We start from the raw sequence: 23,002 nt of genomic DNA, 5'->3' as shown, positions 1-23,002 counted from the left end.
ATACCTCTTTTGGTGACAGAATAGAAATGTAGTCTTCATAGATGGAACGAGCTTTCTCCTCAATGGCGCTCTTGTTCATCTCCTGTTTGAGGTCCTCGCAGGCGAGCCAAAACAACATGTTCTCCTCGCTGTACTCTGTCCGCAGGAACTCCCGGAAAACATTTCGACCTGCCGGATTCCTCATCAGCTTGTCGAAGGACTGAGACCACAGCCGGATCTCTTCTAACGATGGTTTGGTGCTGAGGAAGAAGCGGGGAAAGCTTTGTTCATCTTCATCTGTTCATTTGTGTATGTTCCTGGTCTGCAGTTAGCTGATATAAAATTGAACGTACGAATATTTGGATATTTCTGACTTAATTGCAGTTGTGAGGCTAAACACTGAGAGTCTGTAAAGATCCTAGAGCCGTTAATGCAGGATAAACTGATGTAGGCACAGTCAGACCACATCTGTGTTTGAACACGTTTCCTTTGCAGGTAAATAAAACTCACACTCAGGCTCAGCTTATTCCCAAACTGCGTACTACTCCCATCAACATGTTTCACGGCTCGCTGAGCTCAGCTGAGGTCATACTGCCCCCTGGTGGCATTTTTCTGCAGTGCGGAAAAAGTTGTGTTTTTCATGTTTTTGAGGTCGAGCAGAGAACGATCGACTGCAGTGACTCACCAAGCTTCACAGTTTGGAATGGTTTCCATCTTTGTGTCCGGTATCTTCTTCCTCCTCCTCCACCTCTGCCTCTCCTCTTCATTCCTGACAGTGAGACTGACATGATAAAACAGCCTTCAGACAGGAAACGCGCACACACACAAACTCGCACAAACAGCACAGCCACACACGATGAGGTTAAGGGCAGCACTGACCAGGTAAGGCAGGTGTGTCTCACCATGAACAGCTGCAGCAGCAGCACCAGCAGAAGCAGCAGGCGTTGGGCCGCTGGGAATTTTGGGTAGTGGCCGTGCCCCGCCCCCCTCCCGTCCCGGTCAGTGCAGAGGTCTCGCTGCGACCTCCGCCCATGGTGAGCTCCGCCCCTCGCTCGGCCGGAATCGGACCTGTGTACTGTACAGATACATACTCAGGGTGATCAGTGTTGGGAAGGTTACTTTTAAAATGTATTCCATTACAGATTACATGCCCCAAAATGTATTTTGTAACGTATTCCGTTATGCGACTCAATGAGAGTAACTATTCTGAATACTTTGGATTACTTAATATATTATCATGCTTTTTCCAACTACATGAATGTATTGCTGGGTGATTTATTACTGAAGGTTACTCGCCATACCAATACCAACTAGATGTAAAAATCTTAATATAAATGAGTAACAGTAGGTGGACATTAGGTAAGGCTACACTTTTTGCAGCGATCTCGTGTAGAAAACTATTTGGCGCGTATATAAAACAGGTCCGCGGCTCCGAACCGTAGTAAAGGGACCTCTGGCTAATACGTCAGGTTCGTGTCGGGCTCCTAGCTGAAAAATAGCTTTACTTTGTTGTCTGGGTCAACTTTGCTAGCGAGAGACAGAGAGAGGCGTTGAAAGGCTGCTCCAACGGAGCTTATTGTTTCAGAGGAAAACACGAACACAGCGTACAGTTGAGTCTTAACAGCTTACTTACAGCTGGGCTCATCAGGCTCTCTTCTGTGTCCTTGGGCAAGACACTTCACCTGTTGCCTACTGGTGGTGGTCAGAGGGCCCGGTGGCGCCAGTGTCCGGCAGCCTCGCCTCTGTCAGTGCGCCCCAGGGTGGCTGTGGTTACAATGTAGCTTGCCATCACCAGTGTGTGAATGTGTGTGTGAATGGGTGGATGACTGGATATGTAAAGCGCTTTGGGGTCCTTAGGGACTAGTAAGGCGCTATATAAATACAGGCCATTTACCATTTTACCATTTTCTTGGCTGCAGTGGTTATTATTATATTTACATGCTTCCAGCTCCCGTTTCTGCTCCGTGACAGCTCGTACGTTTCCTTTTTTTCCCTCCTCGCTCACAGACACATAACGGGTATGGCAGTCCATTCTCCCTGCAGCACGGACTACACTGCCCATCAGGCTGCATGCTTTAGGGCAATGCCTGTAACTAGGGCTGCCACAAACGATTATTTTGATAGTTGACTAATCAGATCATGCATCCATTGAACGTAAAACGTACAGCTTATTGCACCAGCAGCAGCTGCTCTTATATAACTATCATTAGCTTACAGCTTTCAGTGTTTCAGGTATGTGCTAACTAAAAATAAAGACAAGATGATAGTTTATTAAATTTAAATGAAATTTGCAGATTGTTTCGGTGGAGTTTAATAAACTCACCGGAGTAAATTCTTGAGCATCTCACACTTCTGATGATCAGTTGTCTGCTTGACGTTTATTCAGCTGTGTAAAAACTATAACTTTAATCTCAGCCAAACCGATTTACTCAGAAACAAATAAAACGTCGGAGCGCTTTTGAAAATATGCGGTGTCTTGATAAACTGAGCAGATATTTGAGGTTTCCACAGCTACATTCTCGCCTGAAAATATGTTAAAAGTTTATTTTGTGACCCAGAAAGAATAATAAGAGTAATATTAAAACTAACTAGCTGCCGCCATTGTTGACAACTGAGCTGGGCTGCGCTATGAATTCTGGGACACAGTCTTCTTCTTCGGGGTTTAACGGCAGCTGGCATCCTTGTACATGCAGTGCTGGCATCTTCTGTTTCAGTCCGTTATTACACTCTTAAATCCTACTACTTATTCCTGCGTCTTTTGGGATCTTGCAAAGCTTCAAATGACGCGTCGACTATTAAATTAGTCGTCGACGATTTTGATAGTCGACGTAATCGTGGCAGCCCTACATGTAACACTCTGCCTATTGCCTTCATATTAAACATTTTTAAAAATATTTCTTCATGTCATTATGAGACGCGAGATTGAGACACAGACATTTGAGCCTCTTAATGTGTGTTTTCCTTGGGTTTCCACCAGCGTGTAAATACCAAAAACAGAGAGGGGACAGCCTAATATATGAAACCGCTGTGTAATCCCTTTATTTAAACAAAGTAACTGTAATTTGAATACCACCTTTTTTAAACGGTAACTGTTAGGGCTGTGCGATATGACCAAAATCTCATATCCCGATATAAGAATTCTATCATCCCGATAACGATATAAATCACATAAATGTAACATTTTCTGTAAATTCTGTGAATCTCGGGAAGCTCGTCTTGCGGGAAGTGTTTCCAGCTGCGCGTCATGTATCTGGAGTTGAGTGTTTTAACAGATGTATGAAATGATACATTTTTAGACATAAGTTATAAATGCAATCCATTATTATTATTATTATTATTACATTAATTTGTGCTTCACAACAAAACTATCCTTCATTACAAAGGCTGGAGTTTTACAGAAGAAGGAACATTCAACGTCTGCAGCCGCATGAAGACACTCGTAAACACTCGCAAACGTATTTCCAAGAGTTTCACTTTCAGGAGGATAATATTTCACTCAGTCGCCCAACTGTGAATTAAAAACTCTGTGACACACAATTTACTGCAAATTGAACAAAATCTAAGAGAAAAAAGTCATGGCTGTTGTGTTTGTGATAGTTGCTACCCGGACTGTTTATTATCAGAAGGAAAGCATGATCTGCACTTGGATGCTCAGTCTTTGGCCTTGTCCTGACACTCAGAGCTCACACTCAGTCAGTACAAGTTAGCCCCACCCACAGAAGCCATGAATGCATAAACGCATGTGGCACAATAACACAGTAATATTAGCAAGTACCCTATGCTAAAGGAAGTACTGAAGCTCCTTTCCTTAGTATTTGGATAACTGGAACACCAGATACTTCCTGTCACATGTCTCAGTTCGATACCTTCCTAAGCATATTGGTCTATTAGAACGCACTCGGTTTGGCCTACCTGCACAGGTACTATAGTGACTGAGACCACTTGAAAAAGCTGGGAAGAGACAGTTAACCGTTTGAGTTTAAAGCTGCTTCAGCTGATGATCTTGGGCTCAGTCAGGATGTGACGACTCAGAGAAATGACGCTGCTTCCTGCTCAGGTCACAGGACGAAACTTGAGCTTAAAATCTCCCTTCCCAATAACCTTTGTTTACAGTAATGACAGCGAGCTTGCACCTGTAAACAAACAGTGACACATTCTTTTCCATTTGCACCATATTGCGCCGATATTAACAATTGGTGTTCGCGCTCTCTGCGGTAGAGTATCACTTCCTGTTACTGCTCAAACACAGTGATGTTTTTGAGTAGCTTACCTGCTTAGCAATTTAATTAAAAACTTAGATACCTTCTTCTTTCATAGTATAATCTTCACATGCTTCATCCGAAGCACACTCTCTGTGCACTCACTCCCTAATTTATAGCCAAAGTATTCACTCACTGTGTCTTTACTGTTTCAATAGCTTAGCTTAGCTCGCAGCCGACTCGTTAGCACCACGGCTACTTCACCTGTCCCCCCTTCACTTTCCTGCTCATTGTGTCAGATGTTTGGTTACTCCTCAGCCTCCTTTAGCAGTAATGAAATCTGTAACAAATGTAGCATATTTGCAGCTCTGGAGGCCAGGATTACTGAATTGGAGACTCAGCTTCGCACCCTTCATTCACCCGTAGCTAGCCAGGCCCCTGTAGCTGGTGCAGCCGAAGATAGCGTAGGCCCCGCTAGCTGTTCCCCGGCAGATCCCAAGCAGCTGGGGAAAGAGGGCGGCTGGGTCACGGTGAGGAGGAAGCATAGTCCTAAACAGAAGCCCCAGGTACACCACCAACCCGTTCATGTGTCTAACCGTTTTTCCCCACTCGGCGACACACACGCCGGGGGTCAAACTCTGGTAATTGGTGATTCTGTTCTCAGACATGTGAAGCTAGAGACACCGGCAACCATAGTCAATTGTCTTCCAGGGGGCAGAGCAGACGACATTGAGGGAAATTTAAAACTGCTGGCTAAGGGTAAACGTAAATACAGTAAAATCATAATTCACGTTGGCAGTAATGACACCCGGTTACGCCAATCGGAGGTCACTAAAATCAATATTGAATCGGTGTGCAACTTTGCCAAAACAATGTCGGACTCTGTAGTTTTCTCTGGTCCCCTCCCCAATCAGATCAGGAGTGATATGTTTAGCCGCATGTTCTCCTTAAATTGCTGGCTGTCTGAGTGGTGTCCCAGAAACAATGTGGGCTTCATAGATAATTGGCAAACCTTCTGGAGGAAACCTGGTCTTGTTAGGAGAGACGGCATCCATCCCACTTTGGATGGAGCAGCTCTCATTTCTAGAAATATGGACAAATTCATTAAACCTCCCAAAATATGACTATCCAGAGTTGGGACCAGGAAGCAGAGTTGCAGTCTTACACGCCTCTCTGCAGCTTCTCTCCTCCTGCTACCCCCCCCCAAAAACCCATCTCCATAGAGACTGTGTCAGCTCCCAAACAGACAAAAAACAAACTAAAAACCAGCAACAAACAACTTAAACATAAACAATTACAAAGAAAGAACAATAAAGTATCCACATCTGAACCAAAGAGTAAAACAGTGAAATGTGGATTATTAAATATTAGGTCTCTCTCCTCCAAGTCTCTGTTAGTACATGACTTAATAATTGATCAACAAATCGATTTACTCTGCCTTACAGAAACCTGGTTGCAGCAGGATGATTATGTTAGTTTAAATGAATCAACACCCCCGAGTCATTCTAACTACCAGAAACCTCGAAGCACAGGCCGAGGGAGAGGTGTGGCAGCAATTTTTCACACCAGCCTATTAATCAACCAAAGACCCAGACAGACTTTTAATTCATTTGAAAGCCTGATGCTTAACATTGTCCACCCCAGCTGTGAAAGTCAGAAACCAGTCTTACTTGTTATCATCTATTGTCCACCTGGGCCTTACACAGAGTTTCTGTCTGATTTCTCAGACTTTTTATCTGATTTAGTTCTGAGCTCAGATAAAATAATTATTGTGGGTGATTTTAACATCCATGTAGATGCTAAATATGTAAAAGAACCCACCCACCACTTTAATCACACTCTAGATCTTGTTTTAACATATGGCATAGAAACTTCATGAACTTCTTCACAAATAAAATTGTAATCATTAGAGGAAAAAATTACCAATAATCATCCCACAGATGTAATATTATCTACAGCTACTCTTAGTACCATTGATGTTAAGCTAGACTCTTTTTCTCCAATTGATCTTTCTGAGTTAACTTCAATAATTACTTCCTCCAAACCATCAACATGTCTTTTAGACCCCATTCCTACAAAACTGCTCAAAGAAGTCCTGCCATTAATTAATTCTTCGATCTTAAATATGATCAGCCTATCTCTAATAATCAGCTATGTACTACAGGCCTTCAAGCTGGCTGTAGTTAAACCTTTACTCAAAAAGCATCTCTAGACCCAGCAGTCTTAGCTAATTATAGGCCAATCTCCAACCTTCCTTTCATATCAAACATCCTTGAAAGAGTAGTTGTCAAACTGTTAACAGATCATCTGCAGAGGAATGGTTCATTTGAAGAGTTTCAGTCAGGTTTCAGAGCTCATCACAGCACAGAAACAGCTTTAGTGAAGGTTACAAATGATCTTCTTATGGCCTCTGACAGTGGACTCATCTCTGTGCTTGTCCTGCTAGACCTCAGTGCAGCGTTCGATACTGTTGACCATAATATCCTATTAGAGCGATTAGAACATGCTGTAGGTATTACAGGTACTGCACTGCAGTGGTTTGTATCATATCTATCTAATAGACTCCAGTTTGTGCGTGTAAATGGAGAGTCCTCTTCACACACTGAGGTTAATTATGGAGTTCCACAGGGTTCAGTGCTAGGACCAATTCTGTTTACATTATACATGCTTCCCTTAGGCAGCATCATTAGAAGACATAGCATACATTTACACTGCTATGCAGATGACACCCAGCTCTATCTGTCCATGAAGCCAGATAACACACACCAATTAGTTAAACTGCAGGAGTGTCTTAAAGACATAAAGACCTGGATGGCCGCTAACTTTCTGCTTCTTAATTCAGATCAAACTGAGGTTATTGTACTCGACCGTGAAAATCTTAGAAATATGGTATCTAACCAGATTCTTACTCTGGATGGCATTACCTTGGCCTCCAGTAACACTGTGAGGAACCTTGGAGTCATTTTTGACCAGGACATGTCCTTCAACGCACATATTAAACAAATATGTAAGACTGCGTTCTTCCATTTGCGCAACATCTCTAAAATTAGAAATATCCTGTCTCAGTGTGACGCTGAAAAACTAGTTCATGCATTTATTACTTCCAGGCTGGACGACTGTAATTCATTATTATCAGGAAGTCCTAAAAACTCCCTGAAAAGCCTTCAGCTAATCCAAAATGCTGCAGCAAGAGTCCTGACCAGTGTTGCCAACTCCTCAGTAAGGAAAATCGCTATTGGTTGTCCTAAAAGTTGCTAGAAGTCGCTAAATGATGTCATCGCCTAATTTGCATAATTGATCATACTAATCTAATTGTACCCTATGTTGTTGGAGAGACAAATAACATCGTGGAAGAGACATAAAGTGAGTAAAAAACGTCCTAAATGCATTTAGAGTTTATTTAGAACTACAAATTAAATTTCTTTTAGCAATTATTGTTTTGTTTAATGTCACATTTCCAATCCTGCTCCTTTACCCGGGCTTGGACTGGCAAAAGTGACCCGAAATAGGCACTCTGGTGGAGTTACTTTGTGTGTGTGTGTTTATAAGTAGTTTTAAACCTTGTGATCCACAAAACAGCATAAGAGTAAAAGAGTAAAAGAAGAACTGACTGCGTTACAGCACCCGCTGCTTGTTGAGAGTAAAAGCAATATGGGCTTTCACGTCTTTTTTTAGCGACTTTTTTTTAGAAAAAAGGTCGCTAAGGGGTCTGAAAACTCGCTAAATATAGTGACAAAGTCGCTAAGTTGGCAACACTGGTCCGGACAGGGACTAGAAAGAGAGAGTATATTTCTCCTGTTTTGCCTTCCCTTCATTGGCTTCATGTTAAATCCAGAATTGAATTCAAAATCCTGCTCCTCACATACAAGGTCTTAAATAATCAGGCCCCATCTTATCTTAATGACCTTGTAGTACCATATCACCCTATTAGAGCACTTCGCTCTCGCTCTGCAGGCCTACTTGTTGTTCCTAGAGTATTTAAAATTGGAATGGGAGGCAGAGTTTTTCCTTCCCACTGTCACCAAAGTGCTTGCTCATAGGGGGTCATATGATTGTTGTTTTTTTCTCAGTATGTGTTACTGTAGGGTCTGCCTTACAATATAAAGCGCCTTGTGGGGACTGTTGTCATTTGGGGATGGGCGTCTGGGGATGGGCGTCCAGGTACACACCGGCTCACTCCTTGGCGGCCGCTTATCGGGGCCTGGAGCCTGGGGCTCGCTCGGGCCACTTCGGAGGTGGGGTGCCCCCGGCCTCTCGGCCTGGGGCTCGGTCACTCAGGCACGGCTGGCTGCCGGCGGAGCTCACGGGCGCGTCACTGCAACCCCCCCTGGCTTCTGCTCCGCGGCTGCTGAGTGAGTCCTCATCTGGGACTCTCCTCAGCTCTTTCTGGGACAGTGGCGCGGCTGCCCCTCTGTTGGTCTTCCTTGGTCTCTTGTGTTCTGGGGGCCTCTGGATGTCTGGAGTTTTGATCTCCTCCATACCTGCTTCATGCCCTGGAGGACGGGGCTGTGGCCCCCCCACACCCTCTAGCAGATCATTACATGAAGGAACCTTTTAAAAAACAAAAAACAAGTGCGTCCATGCTCACAGGTGTACACACGGGTGATCACACCCACAAACTACACCCTTTTTGGCTCCTACCTCAAAGCACACTGTGTTCTGTTGATCTTATGTGCTGCACAATAATGTTTAATATTTAGTATTTACTGTCATATTCCCATATATCATTGTGATGTTGTTTATTCTATTACTCTTGTTCTCTTCTGCTTGTTTTCTTCTTTCTTTCTCAGCAGGTGACCCAGGTGATTGATATATGCATTTTTTTTTCTCTGCCCGTTCTGTTGGTTTATGTTTTTTGCCCTTCTCCCCCGTCCCTCTTCTCAGCTGTTTCTCTTTCCCTCTTTCTTTCTCCCCTTCTTTCCCCCAGTCAAGTCTGTCCCGTATTCAGTAAGTGAAAATAAAATAAACAATAAAAGGTGAATCAAATGGACCATTACGGCAAGGCTGGGATGGTCAATTTGGTAAAGTAAATCCGTTGGGCATCTTTCTTTGCCTTTAGACAACAATTCTGATGCAAAAGAGCCAAACGGGACAGACAAAAAAAAAAAAAAAAAAAAAAAAGTGCTTTTGAGCAACAGTTCTCCAGCTTTCTGAAGCTCTTCTTCTTTGGACATCGGCTGCTTTTTTTGTTTTTGTTCAGTCCCTGTACCTGACCCTTTTCACGGGAGTGTTTTTAACCCCTGAACTCTGACGTATGAAGCACTAAAGCATAAAAAGTCTTCTAACTCAAGGATGTACACAGCAGACACCTTAGCAAAGACTTTGACTTTTTGTTACCAGCAGCTGGTTTCTTTAGTCGAATCTGTGAAAAATACCAACGATGACAAAGTCTGAAATAAAATAGTGTTTTTGCACCAAAGGTGACTCCCAAACAGCAGGGAAGGTGAAAACTGAAGAAAGAAGAACAAGTCCAGCAAAGACCTGACACAGGACACTGAGCGATGATCATCTACTTTCCACTGAAACCTCATCAGAAATGGTCTGAGTGGAAGGGCAGCATCAGGAAGCCATAATGAAGGGAAACACAAGGAAAGGCTGAGGTATGGAAATTGCACAAGAACTCAGAAATCAGAGGAACAGGTCTGATGGAGAGATGGATCTTTGATAAACTGATGAGTGTGATCCACCGTGCAGCAGCATCTGGAAACATCAGCTTCATGTTTCAGCATGACAATGATCCAACCACAGTGAAGGCACAGCTGGATAGAAACACACGGGGGAACAGAGCCAGACCTCAGCATGACTGAAGCAGCGTGGGATCATCCTGACAGGGAACAAAACATCCAAAGAAGAGCTTTGAATGTCCTTCAAGGAGCCTGGAAAACTGTTCCTGAAGATCCTCACAGAGCTGACAGGAAGTGAACTACACTGGTTGTTTGGCCTTATGAAGCATCCTCCCAGCTCTGCTCAGGTTAAATCGTTCTGGCTGTTTTGCACAGCCAGTCCTAAATCTGAAATATTTGAGTGGGATGATCGGGAAAGATCGAGGATGTTTCCTACTTCATAAATCTATTATGCAGTAAACAAATGTGTATTCACTGCATGCACCGAAACAGATGCACGACTGGTCATTCATTATTACTGTGAGTCCGACACCAACAATAAAAAGTTGGTGCCTGCAGCCTTCAGTGACTGAAGGCTGCAGGCAGCTGAAACAACACTGAACAAGTAAAAATCAAAAATCAGAACCACAATATGAGAGACGGGAAAAAGACACGCTGATTAGAGGAAGAGAAATACACTCACTGTTTGGGAGAAAGAGAGAAAAAAGCAGGAAAGAGTCAAAGTAACATCAAAAAGGAGGAGAGACAAAAACAAAAGAGGAAACAGAAACCAGGGTTTTACAAAATAAAGGGCGTGAATAGAAGAGAGGAAGAGCAAGAGGAAGTGAAAGAGACCCAACATGTGACACACACTTGTGTGTGTGTGAGTCATGTTTTTATTTCTCACAGTTGAAGAATATCTCTGCTTTAGAGTTTTTCTTCCCCCAAAATAAAAGTTAAAAGTGACTGTGGGTTTTTTCTGTGCCACTTTGGGCTCCCACGGTTCAACATGCATGTTAGGGTTACTCTGTGATTCAGCTCGAGGTGTTAGTGTGAATGATTATCTGTCTCTCTGTGTTAGACAGAAAAGCCACCTGCCCCCGCCTCTCCCCTCGCGGGGGGGGGGGGGGGGGGGGGGGCTGGAGGCTCCCGTTTGGATGAGCGTCTGGAGATGGATGGAATGGAAATTCGCATTACTCTGAGATAATCTGGAGGAGAATCACAGCTGCAGTAACATTCATGACAGTTTACTGACATGATGATTTAAATCATTTCTGTGGGTCTGAACGATCGGATTTCTCCAATACTGGACCCACTTCAGTCTGCCTACCAGGCATTGGAGCGGACGATGCCGTCATTCACCTCGTGCATCCTTCCCTCTCTCACCTGGAGACCGCTGGGAGCACTCTGAGAATCATGTTCTTTGATTTCTCCAGTGCCTTTAACACCATTCTTCCCACAGTCCTGAAGGACAACCTGGAGAACTCAGGAGTGGAGCATCACCTCACTACCTGGATTTTGGGCTACCTCACTGACCGACCACAGTATGTGAGAACTCAGGGCTGTGTGTCGGAGAGGGTCGTCTGCAGTACAGGCCCCACAGGGAACGGTTCTGGCTCCGTTCCTCTTCTACACTGCAGACGTCTCCCACAACTCCACCCAGTGCTTCCTGCACAAGTTCTCTGATGACTCTGCAATAGTCGGCCTCATCACTGATGAGGACGACAGGGAGTACAGAGAACTGACCCAAGACTTTGTGGACTGGTGCAAGCTGAACTGCCTCCAGATCAACACTAATAAAACCAAGGAGCTGGTGGTAGACTTCTGCAGGCACAAACATCCTCCACTGCAACCACTGAACATCCAAGGTATGGACATCAAGGCTGTGGACAGCTACAGGTAGCTTGGTGTTCATCTGAACAATAAACTGGACTGGACTCATAACTCAGACGCCCTCTACAGGAAAGGGCAGAGCAGGCTGTACCTGCTGCGGAGACTCAGGTCGTTTGGAGTGAAGGGCCCACTCCTGAAGACCTTCTATGACTCTGTGGTGGCCTCAGCCATCTTTTAAGGTGCGGTCTGCTAGGGCAGCAGCATCTGTGCTGGGGAAGAGAACTGAACAGGCTGATCCGGAGGTCCAGCTCTGTTCTAGGATGCCCTCTGGACTAGGGCTGGGCCATATCATACCGTTCCCGGTAATACCAGTATAATGTTGGGCAACGATAACAAAATAAAATATCGCGATAGAATATGAGTAAAACACGCATGCGCAGTGCCTTTGTTTTCATACGCACATGGCCGAAAAAGCATGGTGGCAACGGAGAATGAGAAAGGGGAAAGTGGATCATTTAATGAAACAGATGAACCAGAACTGGTTTGTAAAAATGGTGCAACTTCAGTGATGTGGAACTGGTTTGGTGTTTGTCCGTCAGATACACACCAAAGCAAATTTTTTTGTAGAACATGCAAGCGGCCGTTGTTATTGCCGTATTTGTCGGACTAAGGTGCTCGTAAATCTGGAAGCAATCTGGGTCCTAAACTCTGTATGCTTCAGGTCCCAAAGTCAAATGAACACTGCGGCATCACTGAGAGTTAAAAACTGTCTAAATTCTTTCATCTGTAATAAAATGATCAGCGTTGCTGCTTTACCAGGTGTAACAGTTAAGTTTAACATCCAGGCATCCATGAAAACAGGATTTATTACATTTAACGGAGTTAGAAGTTAGCAGGAAGTTAGTGGTTAGCTCGCTAGTTTTGCTAGTTACCTAAACATGATATTGCATGTTCTGACTGAGAGATTTCTGAAAAAATTCAAACGTACAGCTCTTCTTCTTGCACACTGCAGTTTAATAATAATAATAATAATAATAATAATAATGGATTGCATTTATATAGCGCTTTTCTAGGCACCCAAAGCACTTTACAATTCCACTATTCATTCACTCTCACATTCACACACTGGTGGAGGCAGCTACAGGTGTAGCCACAGCTGCCCTGGGGCAGACTGACAGAAGCGAGGTTGCCATATCGAAAGAGCTGCTTTGTGGACGCGCCATCGGCCCTTCCACAAAGCACCTCTTTTTAACTTCGGTGGATATTATACATGGTTATGCTCAGGATATGTCAGCCCATTTCTACTGGAAATGCCTTTTGGTTAAACCTTCAGCAAGGAATTTGCATTTGGTCAGAGGGCCCGGTGGCGCCAGTGTCCGGCAGCCTCGCCTCTGTCAGTGCGCCCCAGGGTGGCTGTGGCTACAATGTAGCTTGCCATCACCAGTGTGTGAATGTGTGTGTGAATGGGTGGATGACTGGATATGTAAAGCGCTTTGGGGTCCTTAGGGACTAGTAAAGCGCTATATAAATACAGGCCATTTACCATTTACCATTTGCACTGTTCAATTTTTATATAGCTTTAATGCACATAAAAACAGCTGCTTGATTAAGTGAAAATAAATGGATGGGTTTTTGCGCTAGTAAAGTTGTGGAATTGTATTTTGTCTCGCATCAATTATATCGTCAGTAATATCGTTATCGCAAATTTTCAAATATATATTGTGATAAATATTTTTGGCCATATTGCCCTGCTGTAGTCTGGACCCAGTGAAGGTGGAGAGTGACAGGAGAATGGTGGCTAAGCTGTCATCCCTGTTGGACAACATCTCCTAGACCATGCAGGAGACTGACAGCACTGAGCAGCTCCAAACACGCACACAAACACAGACGCAGGCACACACACACACATGCACAAAAACACACACACACGCACAGAGCTGTGTTTACATAATTAAGTAAATTTCAAATATTAATCTGAGAGATTAGCGCTTCATAATTTCACCATCTGATCAGCAGCAGCACTCTGCATGTGTGTGTTAGGGAGAGGTCCTAATGACAAAAACAGATTAGTGTTGTTCTGTTTTCAAACTGTGTTTTTTAAACAGCAGACATGTGGACAAAGGACACATGGAGCTATAAGGACATGAAGACATGGAGTGTGATACAATGAAAGACATAAATGCAGAAAAGGGGAATAAACGTTTGAGTCATGGTGACTGTAGAGTGTGAACAGTTCTATGTTTCATCATGACACCAGGCTGACAGCACCGGTGGACTTGAGCCTGGGGCAGAAAGGAAAGGAGCTGTACCGACATGTTGGACACACAGGCTTAGTTTCCTTTTCGAGCACTCACACTCGAACGCAGTCAGCGGTGTCTAAATCAGCCGAACCGTTCTGAGGTGACACATTTGAGGTTTTTCAGCTTCAACAAACTGCATCAGACTCAAGATTCAGCCCCTGTCCTTATTAGGAGAAGTATTTTGAAATATACACACGTTTATGCTCGTGCACGTGCACTCAGAGCGCGCACACACACAGCGTAACCAAGCAAGCTGCCACACGCCCATTTTAAGGCTACAAGGATGTTAGCATTGACTGAAAGGGCTTCAGGCCAAGAAACAAACAGACAGAATCCTATAAAACACTTAGAGTTTAAGAAACAAACACTTTCTGCAGCAGCTACAGAAAGAAGTAAAAGACAGTCTGTATGCATGTTTTTACCTGGACACACTGGGATCTCCTCCCAGCTGGACTTGAAACACACAGGAGACTTCGGCACACTCTCTCAGTAGGAGCAGCAGCTCTAATCTTTACAATTCAGTTTTAGTTTTTTAGCAGCAAATCACAACAATAGTCACCTCAAGGTGCTTTATAGAGCCAATGAAGAAAAGCCAATATTTAGGACATTCCGATAATAATGAATGACAGTAGTCAAGCTTACAAGTAATAAATACACAAATGCACAAATGGAAGAACGCAGTCTTACATATTTGTTTAATATGTGCGTTGAAGGACATGTCCTGGTCAAAAATGACTCCAAGGTTCCTCACAGTGTTACTGGAGGCCAAGGTAATGCCATCCAGAGTAAGAATCTGGTTAGATACCATATTTCTAAGCTTTTCAGGGCCGAGTACAATAACCTCAGTTTGATCTGAATGAAGAAGCAGAAAGTTAGCGGCCATCCAGGTCTTTATGTCTTTAAGACATTCCTGCAGTTTAACTCATTGGTGTGTGTTATCTGGCTTCATGGGTAGGGGTGGCTCCTTTGTTGGCTGTAGCCAACAAAGGAGCTACAATCAGAGATTTACTACAACTGCTTTGTCCTGAGTGCTGTCTACTCACTGTAGCTGCATGCTGGATGCATCCAAACATCCCTGATTCCACAGAGGAGTTTCCGGGACCACAACAAAGACTCTGGTAAGGGAAGGGGTGGTGGGCTCTGTGCTCATGTGCTTCAGGACAACAACAGTGGAATCACAGACAGTCACTGCACACTGAGATTCCATTCAGTCCATTCAGTGCAGGTGCTTTTATCTACCTCACGGGCTAACGGTAGCCACAGTTACCATTGTTTACAACGCTAGCTCAAGTCTCATCCACCTCCAACTTCTATCAACAGAAAGCAGAGACCCCAGAGCACATCCATGCTGTTGCTGGGACTTTAATAAGGCATTTTTGAAATCATTACCCTGCAAATTCCACCAGCATGTTAACTGTCCTAGCAGCGGGGACAGGACACTGGACCATGTGTACAGGAATAGAGCCACGCTCCTCCCCACATGGGACAATCTGACCCCCTCTCGCTGCTCCTTATCTCTGCATACACCCCCTCTCAGGAAACAAACTCCTCTAAGCACCGGGGTCATTAAAACAAGGCCAGATGTTGTTCTCTTGATCTGACAGACTGATCCGTCTTCGAACTGCAGGACCTGGAAACCTTCACTCAGTCTGTCCTTTTCTACAGTAAGTGCCTTGTAGAGAATGTGACAGTCACCAAACCATCCAGGTTTTTCCTAACCCATGACGAGTGAAGTCCAGGCTCTGATCACAACTCGTAACTCAGCCGAAGGCTGAGAGACAGTTCTTTATACACGACTGCCAGAGCCAACCTGGGGAGGAGGTACAGGAGGAAGACAGGGGGCTTGCTCACCGACAGCAACCCCCATCAGGTGCGGAGAGGTGTGCAAACCCTCATCAACTACAAAGGCCAGAGTCCCCCAACCCCTGACAGCAGCCTCAAACTCGCAGAGGAGCTCAACGTCTTTTTTGCTCTGTTTGAGGCCACCCCGCTAAGCTCACCCGGACCCACAACACCACCACCTGGTAAAGAAGGCCCAGCAGCGGCTGCACTTAGAATAACCTGGAGCAGGAGCTGCTGCTGGCCTTCAGGCTCTCCTCCTGCCTGGTGTTTGGTACTCAGGGGTCAGACAGGCTGCACAGAGGGTCACTATTCCTCCAGACTCACTAACAGCTTCTTCCCCGGGCCATTCGGACTGTTAACACTACTTTCCTGTTTACTCCTGATTTATTTACTATTTCTATGATTTTTACTGCTGCTCAGTCAGCATGGAGTAGCCACCATACTGTTGTACATGTACAATGACAATAAAGGGCCATTCAATTCTATTGTAGTGACTGATTTTAACATGGATTATTACTCATATATATATTAGAGATTTAAAAAATCATATACAGAACTAAATGGGAGCCCAACAAAAGCAGCGGCTTCAGTGCTCTTCCTCAGGGTCCTCAGACGGGTACCACTAATAGTATTAAGGTGTTATTAACGGTCCAAAGACCACATTCAGGCTCAGGAGCAAACACACTCTGAGGGAAGACCTGCCTGTATTACCCCCACTCAGAATATAAAACCAACCTGAAGGGAAACATTTAAGATGGAAATCTCCACAGCCCGGCACAGGTGGGAAAAATAAAGTATAAATACCTTATTACTATACTTATGTACAACTTTTAGGAGCTGTACTTTAATTGAGTAGTTATTTTTTAACCGACATGAGCGTAAACTGTAACACATGAGGCAATCCTACTCGTGTATAAATCACCGGGGTACATCGCATAAAAAGAGATGAAAGAGGCACAACTGAAGTCAGGGGTTAATGTGGTTTGTTTCGGACCTAACCCCTCACCGAGGGGAGATGTCAGCATCAAGCTGAGAAGCAGGGAGTGGGAGGAGCATAAAGTAAAGTTTTTCAAGTCAGAGACAGCGTTTCTGTAAGCGCAGCAACAGGACAACATTTTACACGTGCAGGTAAATCCAACCGAGTTCATGCTGCCGTGTACACACACAAGCCCTTACTGCCTTTGCTTACATTTGAAAAACAACTATTAAGCATTTCTTAGTTATGTGTTAAACATTTCCCTGTTTATGACTTACTCCACAATTTTACATCTTTATTCTAGCAGAACATGCTTTATAATCAAAATGAGATAATTTACTGCTCTTTACAGTTGGGGCAGATTTGTATTGAGCATAGTTCAGGTTATTGTTGGCCCGCTCCCGGCGCCAACATGTAGGCAGCTGCTCATGTTCTGCTTCAGTGATTCAGGCTGACTGCATTTATTGCAATGAAAATTAATCTCAAGTAGGTTTATATTCTCATTTTTATACCACAAGGTTGAGTTATGTGTGCGCAGCTGTCAGACGTCCTCCAGGGAGCTACTCTTTCATTTCTTACTCTGTACTTCTTCAAAGAGTTTATTTAGTACTTCGACATTTACTGGAGTATTTTCAAAACTACTATCTGTACTTCTTATTTAAATACAGAATGTCTGCCGCCTCTGCAGCTTTCAAATATTCAACTTGAAAGTCTGCTGGGCCCTTTCATTGTTGTTTACAAGCCAACACATGAAAATCAGCATTTCCCAGACTGTTCAGCTTTTCAGGAACTGAGAAATACAGTTGACCATGATGCATTTTCCACTAAAGACCTTTGCCTTTCCTCGAACACCCACAGATCAGAAATCATTTTTCAAATCTTAGATATGAACCTTCAGTTCGGTCGATAATCAACAGTATCGACAGCATGGCGTGACTCACGCCGTACCTGCATCCATCGTCTTTAAGGTGACAGGAGTGCCCACGGCAGCACGCTAAAGCACACAGAAAGCATTCAGCCACACAACTCACCAGAGACGGGACGATTCAGCGGCGAACGATCGACAAACTAGTCCTTTCTCCTTCCTTTCAGCCGCTCGCTAACAGCCACGACGCCTCCATCAATCAGCACGCCTTCACTCCCGTAAAGGAGGAAGAGACGAAGGGTGGGGGGCAGGAAGCAGAATCAGAGGTATTGTGACACACAGGGGTTCTTGGTTTCTCTCTGAAACTTGATGAATCAGACCTGGCGTCCACACACACACACAACTAACCCTGCCACGAGGACTGCACGGACCTCTTCACACCACCGAGGCAGGAAAAGGAGGAAAAAGCTGCTAAAAGCAGTGTTTACATTCTTGAACTTGTTCATCTCTGGAATCAGTCCAGTCTCGACTTGTCAAAGTTTCTCTCTTTCACAGGAAAACCAACCTGACCACATCCCTGAGGCTAAATCCCCACAGCTCATCACAACATCAGCCCAGCTGTCACAGCCCAGCTGCTCGCTTGGCCTGTGCCCTTGTTCTTCTCAACACATTACAGACAAAACCCTTTACGTGCTTCTGGTCCGAGATGAGCGTCACATTACATCCAGTTTCAGCTCTCGTGCATGTTACAACATGACAGCACCTTCCCTGGTCTGCTGCTGCAGAGTCCATAAAGAAATGATTGTGTGGTGCGCGAGGACAACTCTCACACTGCTGATGGTGATGTGACTTCATTACTGCTAGAAGAGGACGTGTTTGTGTGGCACACGGACAGACGGACACAGAGAGGACACACAGTCAGAGGGCTTTACCAGAACATCCGCCATGTCGAGAGAGCGGCCGGTCGGTTAGAGCGTGCGTCGTCAGCGGTGTTAGCAGGCCGGGCACACGCATGTCATCCTCTCTTCAGCCTCGGACCTCTGCTTTACACACACACACACACAGCGAAATGCACAAAAGCACATACAGTCCAAACACATGGAGATGTTCACAAATGCAACATCAAACAGCACCAACAAATCCACCAAGAGGCAGATTTATTCACAAGGTGTCCACACACACACACACACACACACACACACACACGAAGGAGAGAAAAAAACCACAGTGAGTGTGTGTGTGCAAAAGTGTGAAAAGGACACTGAAAGATTCTTAATGAACTTTATATTTAAACGATTGACACGTTGCCGTGTTTTCTGGGCGCTGTGAGGACCAGATGACATCATCACCTCTAATCTGCTGCTCTTACTGACCAAGCATCATTAGGCCGCCTGGACGTATTTGGTCATTTTGGCTGTAATAGGGGCAGAAATCACACTATAAGTGCATGCTTTTGCCCCTTTTTTCAGAATAACCCCAGCTTTAAATATCTGTCAGTCATTTTACATCACTGTATTGTTGTGACAACGCAACAACAGTTTACAGTGGACGAAAATAAAAAACAGACTCTGTGTTTTCAGATTTATAGTTAAGTGGAAACTGATATTCCACAGAAACAAAATGTAACACATCAACTCTAAAAATGAACTATACTAAATATGTACAATGAAGTTTTTGAGCCTAAGCCACTCAGTTTTTTTAAATCTGCAGGCCTTTTTTGGGGCGTTGCCACTTCTTCACACCCATGCATCATCAATTCTTACATGTGATTGGACCATCGGTTGCTCGTGCTTTCTAAAGATGCACCATAAAGTTTTCTCGTCTTTCAGTAAGCGTCCACATTTTCTCTCTAGCATAAACGATGACGGAGTTACCGTCGTTTAAAGAGCGCTTGTAAAATGGGCCTGTCAGCGGGCCCATCGTCAATAAAGGGTTAAACCTCGAACATCGAACAGCAGAGATGAACGAGCTCCTGATGCATTCAATTAGTTGTAAACATTTGGAGGACGTGAGTGTGGCGAGTGTAAAACCATATGACCAAGAAAGCAGCAGAGGGAGCAATGACACCTGTACTAAACAGTCACATTTTAATCCAGTTCATCAGATTCCAGTTAATGAACCATTCAGGCAAACACAGTTAAGTTTTTGTGCACCGTGATTTCATGCAAAGTCTCCGTAAAGACGAGAACTTCACCCACCATCAGAGGTGGAGCTGAGGATGTTTCCACTGTAACACATGGACAGAAAAAAACGAGTAACTGAAATTTCTGGTTCTGAAAATGCTTTTTCTCCAACTCTGGAAGGAAGAAGTTAGAATCAGTGGTCAGCCATCATGCCACCACTCTTTATCACTTTCAATAGGAAAAGCTGACAATGGGGGAGATTAGGGTTAAGGCTAGGGGAGATAAAGGCTGTAAACGGACCCTCACTGCTGTTAGCGTTTCTATATTCACACCCTGACACACCAGCACACAGGAAACCTCTGTGTTCAGGGGTTTGTCCAAGGACAGCATCCAGGACGAAGGAACAGGGATCAAACCTCTGACCTCACATTAAGGAGGCACCACGATGAGTCACAGGCTGACTCCATGTGTATTTTATCATGTGAAGAACTACACGATGTTTGTGTGTCTATTTATGAACGGAGAGGAGATGGAACTCTTTAAAGCCACTTGTTTTTTCTTTAGCAGTTTCCTCGCTTACATGTTGGGTAACACAGAGTCACTTTGATCGTCATCTTGGGTAATGTCGGCTTATCACAAGTTTCTCTGTCAGTCCCACATCTGCTTCATGTACTGTCCAATCTGTCTCCATCATCATCTTCCAGTTATTGTGTTCTTTTTTTTTTTTTTTTTTTTTTTTTTTTGGAAGTGTTCAATACCTGCTGCACAATCCACTTCGTATTGCCTCTGTCCTTTGTTTATTGTACAGTTAGTATTGTATAGTTAGTAATAGTACCTTTTTATTTTATAAGTTACTATTTTTTGTAATGCCTAGATTTATATCTCTTGGAGATTTATCTTTTATATTCTTATAAATGCACCATGGGGGGGGGGGGGGGGGGTATTTCGGTACGCTGCATACTGTGTATACTGTTGTACTGACAATAAAGTTCTTGTATCTTGAATCACTGCTGCGGTTCTCTGAGTGAATATGACCTTTAACAGGCTGATGAAGCAGCATCGTCTGATAAAAGCCCACAGACGTACGCATCGATGAAGCAAAGATGGCCGGAGTGCTAGAAACACAAGACAAAAGGAGAAACAGACAGAAGGGAAGAAGATGAGCAGTCTGAAAAAGAGGAAGTAAGCAACAGACATAATGAAGAAAGACGCAGGAAGAGGAAGTGTGTACCAACTGGCAACAGGAAGACAGAAAAAGCCGTCCTGCTCCTCGTCCTCCGGCGGCTATCTGAGAGGTGGCTTTATTCAAAGTTGACAAGAGACTTCAAACAAACCAGCACAGCTTTCTTTCCAGAGGCTTCCAAAGACTTTCACATTAAGACACATTATTGCAATGACCCACAACCCTCACCTCCAACATGCTTTTAAGCCTAATATGTAAAACCAAGAGTGACATGAAGGGAGGGCTGGGTGTTCAGAAAGAAGGGAAACGGAGTCGAGGCGAAGCACCCGCAGGTGATCAGTAATGATTACAGACAGGTGTTTGTTCCACTCTGAGGGACTTGGATGTAAAAACTACTGCTCGAAATACGATTCCTTCAATGCAGAAACACGTTATTTCTGCTTTTCAGTGTCTCTTCCTCCTGAAACCAGACCCAGCACCCTATATGGTCATAATGACAACATTCCCATAAATCCCCATACTGCAGCTTATCCTGACGTAAGCTATACGAGTCATCGACACACCAAGAAAGGAAGGAAGCACGGAGGAACACTTTGTGTCTGTTTGTTCCAAATGCAGCTCTAAATTTAAGGAACACGGTTCAATTCTCTCACATGAGCAAGGCAGCAACACTGCTTGGCCTCACGTTTGAATTCCAGGTTAGCAACACATGATCAGGGTTAACCTGAGAAATTCAACAAACCTCATAGTCATTATGAGAGTAAATGGTAAATGCTAGGGCGGGGCTATATCATACCGTTCACGGTAATACCGGTGTAATGTTGGGCAACGATAGGAAAATGAAATATCGCGATAGAATATGGGTAAAACGCGCATGCGCAGTGCCTTTGTTTACATACGCACATGGTGGCGATGCAGAATGAGAAGAGCGAAAGCGGATCGTTGAATGAAACAGATGAACCAGAACTGGTTTGTAAAAATGCTGCAGCTTCAGTGGTGTGGAACTGGTTTAGCTTTCGTCCGTCAGATACACAACAAAGCACTATTTTTGGTAGCGCATGCTAGCGGGCCGTCGTTATTACCGTGTTGTTTGGAAAATACGGCACACTTAAAATCAATCCTTTGATTTTCCTGAAAGTCGATAGCGCCCCTTATAATCCCGTGTGCCTTATGTATGAACTCTGGTTGTGTTTACTGACCTCGAAACGATTTTATGTGCACGGCGCTCGAAAATCTGTCAAATGTTTCAGTACGACTTTGCTGAGCTACGAAGCCGCACCGCTTGATGGATTGTCGGAGCATTACGGCTGTCGTAGGCGGAGCCTCGCGGAGTGATACGTACTGTGCTTCAACATAATATTACCGTATTGTGTGTGTATAACCTCTTTTTAAGTTTTGTGGATATTATACATGGTTATGCTGAGGATATGTCGGCCAGTTTCCACTGGAAACGCCTTTTGGTGAAACTGTCAGCAAGGAATTTGCACTGTTACATTTTTATATAACTTTAATGCAGATAAAAAACAGCTGCTTGTTTAAGTGAAAATACATTGATTTTTTATTTTTGCACTAATAAAGTTGAGGAGTTGTAAAGTATTTTGTCTAGTGTCAATTATATCGTCAGTTATATCGTTATCGCAAATTTTCAAATGTATATGGTGATAAATATTTTTGGTCATATCGCCCTGCTCTAGTAAATGCACTGATTCTTATATAGCGCTTTTCTACTCTTCCGGAGTACTCAAAGCGCTCTATACAATCTATACAACAGACCTCATTCACCCACTCATACAAGCACTTCCTTCTGTACTCTAAGCATTCACACACATTCACACTCCGATGCATCGGAGAGCAACTTGGGGTTAGTTTTAGGTTCTTGCCCAAGGATACTTGGCATGCAGACCTGGGAAGCCAAGGATCGAACCACCAACCTTCCAGTCAGTAGCTGATCTGCTCTACCACCTGAGCCACAGCCACCCCAGAGAGCTACCCCAATATTTCTAACAGACATGATGTGTCAGGCAGATCACATCACCATGAGGACCTTGCAGTCTTTGTAAAACTTGCAGATGTGAGCCACATCTGGGCCAAGCTGTGTG

General features: G+C 44.1%; 1 protein-coding gene across 7 annotated transcripts in view; it reads right to left on the bottom strand.

The window, feature by feature from the left end:
• The window catches only part of rgs19 (regulator of G protein signaling 19), a 46,067-nt gene that overhangs the window by 6,960 nt on the left and 16,105 nt on the right, over positions 1-23,002 (bottom strand). The window contains exons 2-5 of one of the 7 annotated variants that reach the window (XM_082520059.1): positions 18,530-18,640; positions 859-1,054; positions 665-760; positions 5-239 (exon numbers count right to left, since the gene is read on the bottom strand). In XM_082520059.1, the coding sequence (XP_082376185.1) occupies positions 5-239; positions 665-760; positions 859-1,054; positions 18,530-18,611 (609 nt within the window). In that variant the 5' untranslated portion in view covers positions 18,612-18,640. The other 6 variants (XM_082520060.1, XM_082520062.1, XM_082520063.1 and 3 more) reach the window with 6 other exon arrangements.

The sequence above is a fragment of the Aulonocara stuartgranti genome (genome assembly GCF_965226115.1).
Source record: "Aulonocara stuartgranti genome assembly, chromosome: 20".
NCBI lineage: Eukaryota > Metazoa > Chordata > Actinopteri > Cichliformes > Cichlidae > Aulonocara > Aulonocara stuartgranti.
This window is presented reverse-complemented; position numbering and strand designations above follow the sequence as displayed.